Source organism: Neolamprologus multifasciatus, chromosome 6 (assembly GCF_963576455.1).
Source record: "Neolamprologus multifasciatus chromosome 6, fNeoMul1.2, whole genome shotgun sequence".
NCBI classification, from domain to species: Eukaryota; Metazoa; Chordata; class Actinopteri; order Cichliformes; family Cichlidae; genus Neolamprologus; species Neolamprologus multifasciatus.
Genome location: NC_140444.1, coordinates 22,902,652 through 22,913,673, shown reverse-complemented (window position 1 = coordinate 22,913,673; position 11,022 = coordinate 22,902,652). Strand labels below are relative to the sequence as shown.

The 11,022-nt window shown below is 44.2% G+C and overlaps 1 protein-coding gene across 1 annotated transcript in view; it reads right to left on the bottom strand.

The window, feature by feature from the left end:
* The window catches only part of mxd4 (MAX dimerization protein 4), a 28,049-nt gene that overhangs the window by 7,276 nt on the left and 9,751 nt on the right, over positions 1-11,022 (bottom strand). The window contains exons 4-5 of the mRNA XM_085161850.1: positions 3,501-3,615; positions 195-357 (exon numbers count right to left, since the gene is read on the bottom strand). Of these exons, the coding sequence (XP_085017976.1) occupies positions 195-357; positions 3,501-3,615 (278 nt within the window). The remainder of the gene's footprint in view (positions 1-194; positions 358-3,500; positions 3,616-11,022) is intronic.

Below are 11,022 nucleotides of genomic sequence, written 5' to 3'. Positions count from 1 at the left end.
CAACTGCATGTGTGTTACCTCGTTCAGGAATATCAAACATACCTCAACAGTTCAAACTAAGCACCACAGAGAGATCTGAGACACAAAGAACCGGCTCATGGAGAGCGTTTACAGTGTACTCTAATAATACGGCGCGCAATCCATGTCTAAGTGCAATCCAGAAAGGTGTGATTGGCTCTTTAAGGACAGCCTACCTTGCTCTGAGTCGGTGGAGATGGTGGAGCCCATGCTATCAGTGCGAATGCGCTCCACAGATCCGGACACGGAGAGCTGCTCCAGGCGGCGTTTGAGGTAGCGGTGCTCTCTCTGAAGCTGCTCCTTCACATTTAAAGCCTTCCTGTCCTGCTCTTCCAGCTTCTGCACACAAAGCACACACAAAAATGCCGAAAAATTAACGACCGTGCTCATCGGATTGGACCACCACCCCGTTTTTGCTCTGCCTTTAAAGTATGGAACTGAAGTGAAGACCTCTAGCATACATATTTTCTTCCTTAGCATACTTAAGACTGCTTTAAAGGTGTCTGTTCTGCAGACATGGATTTTTTTTCATCTGCAACCTCAGTCCATGCCTGTGCAGGGTTCTAGTAATTGTCCTCTCTTTACTGCACACCACATAATACACATGGTTAAACCCACAATCCAGACCAAAAAAGCTTCCTCTGCAGTAAAAGGCAACACTTCTTCCTACTGTGACGACCACAGTATTTTCCTATTGTATCACTGCTGCAGGGTGAAGTATTACTTTAGCTGAAACATGAATATTAGTTCTTGTTTTTGATCTCATCAAGTTAACAAAAAAAATGAAACCAGATTTATCTTTTATGTGCTTTAAATCAGATCTCTGTCAAAGTTACAACACGACCTTGAATTTCAACATTTAATTGGGGAAGTAGCCAAATGACTGTGTGAGGTTCACGGGTTTGAAACTAAAAATAAACTTGAACTCAAAGTCAAATTTTGACTCAGAGTGGGGTTCGATTTTTTTTTTGTGCCCTTATTTGTATATGAAGGTTTTCGGTGGTGAATCAAAGCGAACTCGCACAAGAAGAAACGGTCGCAATGCCGAGAATTAGCACAGGTCGTCTGAGCAGAGAGGACATGCTTAGTAAACAGGAAATGAAGGGTTAAAACTCGCTACGTCTGGATTTTCCACCAACCACACTGTTGCTGCTTGTAAACAGCAAGATCAGTGCGGCGTGTCCTAAAGTCTACTTATGGTTGGTCTTCTACAGCACGGGTAGAAGCACTGCTGCTACTTTTGTTAAGCTCCGCTCACTAGTTGCTGCTGCAGAGCATTTTTTAGCACGTCACTTGGTGTCTGTGAAGTGAAACAGTTTAATGAACCATGGAGGAAAAGTTGGCCAAGCCAAATATTAAATACACAATCTAAACATCAGCCAGAAAGTCTCCCACATATTTCACTTTGAAGGCTCTGTGTTAAGGTTTTTTTTTCCTTCTTCTTTTTTGTTTGATTTTATTTTTATTGAGCACCGATCCATCCTGATTGAAAGATTAGAGAACAACGACACACTTAAAGTGCAGAAAAAAATTACTTAGAGGAAACAGGAGAAGTAGAGCATGAAGCTGGTACAGAGAAGATTTTTAGATTTAGATCTGTTTGCTTAGTCTAGAGGTTCTCATGCTTCTTCTGGTATGAACCCATTTCCAAAAGCAAAAAAAAAAAAAAAAAGTTAAGTCCTCTCACTTGCATCTAATTTTTAATTTAAATTTTCTTCTCCTGGGTGTTCACACCCATGCACAGTGGCTCGGTGCCCCTCCAGGGGGGTCCTCACCACAGAGGAGCGTCAATATTTTATTCAGAAAATAAAATATAAGAAAAAAAATTCAGTCATCATACTGCGAAAGAGTATTAGGGCCGCATTGTGTTATTTTAAGAGTACCCTCTACAAAATGCCTTGTGAGTTAATGAAATTACACTTGAATCAGTTTTAGTAACAAGGAAATGATTTCTCTTTTGGCACTTAAACACAGTGTGGTGACTAGGGATGGGTACCGGTGTCCGGTGCCATCTGACATAAACGGTAGTAACCAGACCGAAAAGCAGCGCACATTTCGGTGCTTTTTTTCGGTGCTTTTTTTTTCCTGAGATGTGATACACTTTGAATTCTAGCCAATCATTTTACGTTTCCGAGGATAGTAGGCGGGTCCAGGTACTTACGTTCTTTTAGAGCAGAGCTACAGATTAAAAATGCCCAAGGCGGTCAAAAGTCTTGCTGTACTTCACAGCAAAAGATGCAAACTCAGCAGCCTGCAACAAGTGCTTTAAGGTGATACTGTGGAAAGGAGGTAACACCTCAAATCCGATGAAACAGCTGGCGACGCATAGCGTTTTTTTAAAAAGCCAAAAAATGCGCCGTATTTGATAGCTTGCTGCGAGACCTCACACCGAGCGCATCTACTGTGGGTGTGGTGCCTGTTATCGGACCCAGAGTTAGCAACATCCCCCAAAAAGCCAAAGAGGAGAGTCCTGGCCCCTAGCCCTGCCAGTGTAGCAGAAATGATGAGGATGATGATGGCAGCAGCAGCCGTTCTTCTCTGCGTGAGTAGCTTAATGTTGTTCATGTGTAATTTACGTTGAGTAGGCTAAACACGTTATTAAATTAATGCATGTAAGGTGAACTAGGAAACACCGTCGTAGTTACATGCAGCTGTCTTCTTGTTTGATGGCAGATGCTCCCTTCACCCTGGCCAAAAAGGCTAAAATGACCAAAGAAAAAGTGAAAAACAGTTAAACATGAGAGATTTTTGGATAAAGTTTTTGTTTTTTCCATTGTTTAAGCACTGCTTCCAGCCAAGAGTGATACCATATCTGCCCTATAGCTGCAGAAAAGGCTAACATTGTTATCTTTTTACAAAAAAAAACAGCTGAACATGAGAGGTTTTTGGACCAATTTTGTGTTCTCCATTCTTTAAGCACTGGTTCAAGCACCGTTTAAGCACCGGCACTGTTTCAAAAGTATCGGTTTGGCACCGGTATCAGATAAAACCTAAACGATACCCATCCCTAGTGGTGACAAATATAAGAATGTTGAACAGATGGCGCAGAAAACTGCTTCTGGTCAGAAAGAAAAAAAAACCCAAAAAATTCAAAGAGCTGGTTGGATTCATGCAAAATGAAATAGCTGACAATGGACAGATGAGAGGATGCCGATGGTTACACCCTCGTGCGGTACGGAGGGGATATGCTGTGTCACAACACACAATAAGACAGCTGATGTTTGATGTTGTTTCACTAACTCATGTACACAAGGCATTTTACAGAGCAGCCCTGGCAGTTTGTTTGACTTGAAATGACAACATCAATCTCCACTTTTTGACTATAATCTTAAAAAGAACGACATATTTTTCTTAAAGTGGCCCTAACACTCCATCACATAAATGCTTGGTGAAAACATTAAAATGTATGCGTCGCTTAAATCCAACATGCGATGTGCCACGTGAACACTTGAATGATTCATAAGGTTTGTGCATTTTAGTACCTTGATGTGCATCTTGGCCCTTTTTAGCAAGCTCAGAGTGGTGTGTCTCGTGCTGTCTGGACCCAAAGGCACCAGCTTCTTCAACTGCTCCAAGTAGAGCCGTAGTTTGGCACGTCTGCAAGCACACAAGCAAACACAGAAGTGAGTCAGCACACATCCACCGGCAGAAAGTGAGAAAGAACCTCCACAAACAGGGCTTATCTGCATGAGAAGCACACACCGATTTTTCCTTCTTCCTTTTTACATGTCCTGCTCTCGTGCTCGATAACGAACGAGCGAATGTTGCGCGATCGTGGCCTGACGCTCTTTTGCACGCTTGGTTTCACTTTGACTCTGGGCTTGACCGTGAGACATTTTCAAAGGGTTGAGGGGTTCAGAGGATCTGTGGTTAGTCATGTTCAAAGCTCCTCATCCACAACAAAGCGCAGGCTGTGCTGTACTTGTGCAAAATTGACACAGAGAGTCTTACATTTACTGTCACTGCTGTGCGTAATGATCTGAGACGAGCTACGTCAAACAGTGATTAGTGAACTAATCAAGAGTTCACGAGCAACTGCAAATATTATAATAAAAATAGTGAGATATACTGTGTTAATGATTAGATTGTTAGAAATCCAGCCACGGTTTATGCATCTTCTTCTTGTAAGCTAACATGTGACACACACACTTTTGGGATTTTCATGAATGCACTTTTCATTTATGAGGTGATTATTCATTCCCCAAACCTGCTCACAATTTTCTGAACACATGTGCACACACTCACTAGCGTATGGGCAGAGTGCCAGTATGCTACACGCTGACCTAAATATCACTGTGCATAGTATAGTAGTCCCCATACTTTCCAGCACAGCTGTCTGACCGACATTTTCCAAACCTCGTGTGCGCAAAATGGCAAACCCACCGTACGCTAAAACTGAGAAAACGTGCAAAAGAAGAGAAAAAAATTCGTCACCAATCACAATGGCAGCTGTGATAAGGTCGCAGAGCGAAACTGTGAACCCTGCATCCCTGCCAAAGCCCTGCAGGCCAACAACCCTGCCCTGGATCCTCGAGTAAACAGCGTCATTTGGATGCTTATATGAGAGACAGTGAAGAGTTAAATTTTTTATGGATACTGTATGTTATTTAAGAGAAGACCCTATCAGCAAGATCCCCTCTCTGACTTTGCTCCATTCAGACTTGTTCAAAAAGCCCTTTGAATCCTCCATTAGTCAAGCTAGTCCATGAACTGTTTCATTCTTCTGAGCTAGCCTTCCCTCCATCACCACCACTACTGCCTTTCTCCTGTTCCTTTGAGGAACTCTGACTATATGGTAAACAAACTCCAACAACATAAGGTCTCCACCAGCCATTGCCGCAGCTCTCTTTGAGTCCACGGTTAGTGTGCAATCATACACAATCTTTACACACTCTGTGTTTTTTTCCCCCGCAGCTCTTTTTCAGGAAGGGCGTCACCTTCATTTTTATGCAAAATGAGACCATCTCAGTAGCCACGTCTGTTTCACTTAGACCTCGACCAGAGGGATTTGATTGCACAATTATTAATTGCACACTATTAAGAAAATAATCTTAAAAACAGAAAGATATGGCTTTAATAAACAACGTGTCATCTCTCTACAGGTGCACGTAGGTGTGTGAAAGGGTCATGTGAAAGTGCTCTCAGTCTTTTATTACCTCCTCTCCCAGGAGGCAAGTCCGCCTAACCCCCCATCCGCTGAACCCCTTCAACTCTCTGCTCCACCCTGCCAACACTAACACACCCTCATCCCACTGGAAAACAAATGTCTTCTGAGGACAGGGGTGGGGGCCACCTCCAGCTTACCCCATTCGAGCCACATGAAGCGCTTGGTTTGCAGCCAGGGGAAGCAGGCAGGGAGGAGCAGGAGTTCTGCAGCGGGGTCCGAGTATGTGGATGACTTTCTCTCTGGTTTGAAAAAAGGACCCTTTCAGTGCAGTGTGCTCAGCTGCACTAGGCAGCGCTCCATACGCATCATCCAAAGGGTAACTTGAGCCAATGGGCAACCATCTTGCACCTCACCCTGCCCCCACTGCTCTCTCATAGCGAAAAACAAAAAACAAAAACAAGGCGTTTCCCTGAATACTCTGCCCGACTACCCACCTCAAGAAAACTCTTTTTCCGTGTTTTTTCACCAATGTTATTCACCTCAGGCCCTTCATGTATCCTGGCCTCATATTTTACCTGCCACGCAGAAGAGAGAAGTGTGCCCTGGTGCCCTTTGACCACATAAGAACAAATGAGCAAAGAGTTAAACGCACAAACTCGCCACCAAAGGGAGAAGGACCACACCCATGTTTTCTGCAGCTGCAAAAAAGATTAAAAAAATAAAGTGAAACGCTGCCGGGACCAAATGAAAATATTATTTTGCTAGGGTTGGCCGATTCGCTAAATATGTGGCTAACAGCTTCTTGGAAAGGGTCTTACATGTAACATTTTTTCGCTTTGCTATGCCGGTTTAGTTGCCTTCAACCTGGGGGACAGAATCAGCTCGGGAAAGACTCCAATATAGCCCACTGGACAGGTTTAGAAAACCTGAAGGAGGCCCCTCCCCCTTTTGCCATCCAAGTGTCAGAACACTTTTAGTATATACCCAACTTTAATAGCTAAAAATGAGTAAGAAGAATTTGTAGGCCAGAGACAAAATATTTGTTTCCAGAAGCTTCCTGGCTTAACAAAGGTTGTGCTTTCATAATTTGAGTCGATCTTGGTTCAGTCCACACTGCTATCAAGCAATAACGAGTCAGTCTTTAAGAAGCTTGGTTTTTTATTTTTCTGCATTCATATGCAATGACTGGTGGAGACAGGTGTCTGTCGGCTGCACCTAAAAGTTCGTCGTCGCCCCCCCTGTGAAAAAGTCAAATTCAAATTCTTCTCAAATGTGATCTCTGCGGTTAAAGAAAAAAACTTATCTTAGCAGATCTTCAGTTCATGAAACTGGTGAACAAAAACCCACTTGTTCATTATTTCAGATGAGAAGACTGATACTGCTCTGATATCTGAATACTTACTATGAAGGTGAAACCAGCATATGGTTAGCCTAGCATTACACAAAAGTTAAATGAGGGGAAACACCTAGCTTTTCCCACACCATCCCCACTAGTTTACCTTACAGTAACAAAAGTGTGCACTCCGCCCCGGCCGAGAAGAATCAGGCGCTTCCCCCGTGTAAAAACAACATCTCTGTCAACACACGATTAGCTGCATATAATTAAGAGAATTAAACCTGGCACGTGTGTCCCTGAAAGCTCCCTCGCATTAGCAGCAGCAGGGGTTCTCCCGCCACGAGAAATTTTTCTTCAGGAGCACACAGCCGATTTGGAGCGGGACTTAGGACCCTCTCACACAGGTTTGTTATTACTTAAAAAAGCCCCGGTCACGCAGTGTTTATCAGATTGCCTAAAACCGCTGTGCAGAGCATTGCACGAGATGCATATGCTATGTTAATGATGGAAAGCAGACTGCCCCCACCACCGGGCCACATGGTTGTGAATCACTGCAAATTTTCCAATTTGTCTGGTTTGAAAATAGGATAGCCTTTGATTTGGGGTTGAGGCAGATTTTGTTTGAAAGGATTGGAAGTTCGTTATACAACAATATCAATATTTGCAAGATGTCTCTTTTTGTTTGTTTGTTTTTATAAAAGTTTGCAAATAAAAACTGCTAAAAATGCTAAATCAGACTGCCCCATACTCTTGCCTGCAGTTGAGGATTTAATAGTGAATCTGTTTGATCAACTTGTTTTCTGCCCAGAAATCACCACCTGACTGTTCTCATGTGCTGCCACCACGGGATGATTGTGTCTGATCTCTGGCCTTCCCTCCCCCTCCATCTTTTTTCTCCATCAGCAGCTCAGTGCCAAAACAAAGCACAGACTAAGCCGGGGAGGTGAAAAAAAAAAGGAACTTTTGCTCAGAAAGCTGCACACTGCTGAAACTGGAACAAGCCAAACCGCTGACTTGCGCTCCAAGGTTGTCGGGTACAGATCAGGCCATTCTCACAGACCTCCTCACACTCTGGGCCTTGGAAGGAAAACAATATATCTTGTTTTCCAGCTCAAGTGCATCTGCGGCAGGCTGGGTGTGCATGTTAGGGGTATTGATGTATTGTGCACCAGAGGAAAAAGGTTGCAGTGACCATTTGTGCAGTGTTTTCGCACACACACGCTTTCCTGGTGGACACAGTGTCCCTCAGGAGGCTCCATCGGCACACAAAGGGCCTGAGAAGGCGAGCTAGTGCAAACAACAGACCTTCACCCCTCGCTCACTGTACTGTTTAATGAGCTCACTGCAGCCCAGCACATTCCTCCACCCATATGCACAGGGCTGAGTGGATTGTCTGGCACAGGGCCAGGCCTACTAAACAGAGGTCAAAGGTCACCAGAAGCCATGATACAATGCTAGCTCTCACTGCTAGAGCTGCCCTAGTACCCAGAAGCAGAAAATGCAACAACTATGCCTGTTCGTTTATTTTCCTTTTGAGCTGAGCCCACAAGACATCAAGATGAAGAAGAGTTGCTGATCAGCTCAGCTTTAAGCAGGCACAGAACTGCAGTCATTCAATCTCAAGACGCATATGAGAAGATACAAAAACTGTGTTCTTGAGAAATTGTTATTCTTATAGTTTTATTCGTTATTCTTACAGCAAAGCTTAAAAAACAAGGCTAAGACCATGCATTTTACCATAGCTGTACATGCACATGCTTGTGGACTTCTTACTGATATTTTGTACATGGTTCAGGTTTTACCTCCAAATAACCTGCAGTAGTTAGTTTGGGTTATCATGTGATTACATTTGTTTTGAAATAAGTTTCTTTAACCTGAAGGTTTGCTTTAAACCCATGTGACTCTCTGACTGCTTGTTTGATTATATGACATAACCATAGACTGCATATAAAAGATGGACATAGGCACCGTGGTGTCATACATTCAAGTCACATTTTAAAGCCACTTTTCCCCCAGATCCAGAAGTGCTAAGTATCACACAGACTCTGAAACCCGGTAGTAACTACAATTAACCACAGCAGAGCTTGTTATTAGTCAGAAAACAGCACCATAAACACGGTCGACAGGTTGCAGCTAAGAGAGCGAAGTTGCAGCCAAGCGTGAGCAGTCTAGTCGCCATAAACTTGACATTGAAAGCGACCACGCCCCTTTTTACTTCTAAGTTATAAAAAATGTACTACCTGTACAGTTACCATCCATGCAGCCATAGAAACCAAAACTATTTTTTGTTGTTAGCTATAAACATGGCAGTTTCTGCTACAGGTTTATATCAGGCTGAATATATCTTCAGGAGTGAGAGAGCAGGGAAGTTGAGACCCTGCCCAGTGGCCTGCCGACAGAAACACAAAACACACCCAGCCTTTCAGCGGCCCTTTATTAGACTCACTGTCACCCTGCAGGCCTGCCCCGTAAGTGTTCCCATTTAACAGCAATCTCACGGAAAACAAGACGGCAGAAAAATAAGACACGCTCATGTGAAACTGACAGAGTGGTTCACCATGCTGCCCACGCCAGTGAGAAGAAAGGCACGCACCGAGGCGCAGGGAGACACAAGAAGTCTTTATCTCGCTCATATGAAATGTCAGTCGTCTGGGACGAGTTGTGTTTGTTTTCTGTCATCGGGGACGCCACACCCACACGCCCACTGTGTGCAGTGACAACTCTGTAAGGTGAGACAGACGGATACAAGTCCCCCATAAACACATTCTCCTGACGGCAGGAACATGGAACTCGCTCTCACATGACTCTGCTCTCACACGCGAGGAGCAAACAGAAACCTGAACACACACACATGATTGCAGCAAAGCAGGCAGAGGGAGGTTACTTCACTTATCGGTGAATTACTCTAAAGGAAAAGCTCAGCATGCTTTTCTGGTGATTAAACAACAGGAAAGAGTAGAAGCAGTGTGTTGCTCACTCACTGTAGTACAATTTCCACAAAACAAACTGGAATTTCCACGGGGCATGCTTGGGAATGCCAAGTAATTAGATTCATTTGATTGTTTTCGTGTACTCAAACAATCCCCCCTGTGCGAGCGAGGATCATTACAAAATCCCTTTCTCAGCACAGCCAGCTTACTGCGGTGTTAACACAGAAACAGATGTCAAACAGATTTTAAAGGGAAGAGCGTGCGAGCGAAACAGAGATGGCAGGGGCTTAAAAATAGAGGAAGGTTTTTTTCTCTGCACATCCCATTTCAGTGCCAACGTCAGATGACAGACCTGGACATTAATTGCCTTTCCCTGCGTGCCATGAAAAGTACATCTCGCAAATCTTGGGACAGACTAGCAGAGACAAGTTCAGCAAGCACCATAAATACGTTCCCCTGACATGGGGCGCTCTGGTTTTATAATGGTCCTTGTCAATGATTAACATGCAGGAATCTAGTGGCATGAGAGAGGATTCCTGGCTCCATGTTGACTGTAAAAGTTGGAGTTGTTTACATCTGAAGGAGGGTTTTAGAGCAGTGGGGTGGGGTCCTGCATGAAGGTCTGGGCCTGCCTACGAAAAAATCCAAAGGGGTCAGGAAAAGAGGAAAGAAGAGATTTCCACTACCTTCCACTTTTACGTTGTTTCTCCAAGGAGCTACTTTAGAGCTCGCTTACCAAAAGGTTTAAAACTACTGCTGGACAAAAGTGCAAAACCAGAATGCCTGCAGCTGTAATCTTACCTATCAGTGCATAATCATACAAACATTCACTTGGGGCTCACTTGTGCCAAAAAAGCAGACAGCGCCGAATGCGGAGCATTCTAGTAATACTCGGCCTGCTAGTTCTGTGACCCCACCTGCCATCCATCTTCAAACTTTCCCCCTAAGCCGCCTCTCTTATTTAACTCTGCATTCCAGTGTATGTGTGTATGCTCCGCTGACCTGAATTTCAGGGTGCCTGGCTGACACACATAACAGCCACGTCCTACACTGCCTCGAGTTCCTCCCTTCAGCAACACTCAAGAATGTCTTTGTCTCCTCCTTCTCCACCTCCTCCTCAGCCGTGGCCAAACCATGAATGGTTCAGTCATCGCACTTCTGTCTCTAGTTGTGTCTTTCTTTAATTGCTCTCTTTTTCCTATCCTGGAAACCCCAAAGCTATTCGCACACCTTGTTAAAGTGCATCCTACACTGCTGTTTTTTTATGAGCACCGACTGTTTTGTGCCAACGAGCCGAGTTTACTGCGGAGAACGCAGTAACACCTGAGCTGGAACGAGAACATTCTTTTGTAAATGTAGGTCTGCGGTGGCCTGAAATATTTGCATTACGAGTAAAAATACCCCCCGCGCCTCACCCACCCGCCAGAGCAGATCGTCCACGGGCTTTACAAAAAACCAGGTTTGACCCAAGCAAAATGATGAACTTCTTAAAGCTGGGTGACCTCAGGGTGGAGAAATTCCACATGGGAGCACTGCTGCTGACGTCCAGCTGTGGCCTGTTTGTTACCCTTTAGTCACACACAGCTCAGCTACAAACCCAGACTGTCCCATGCCTAAATAAGTAAACACAC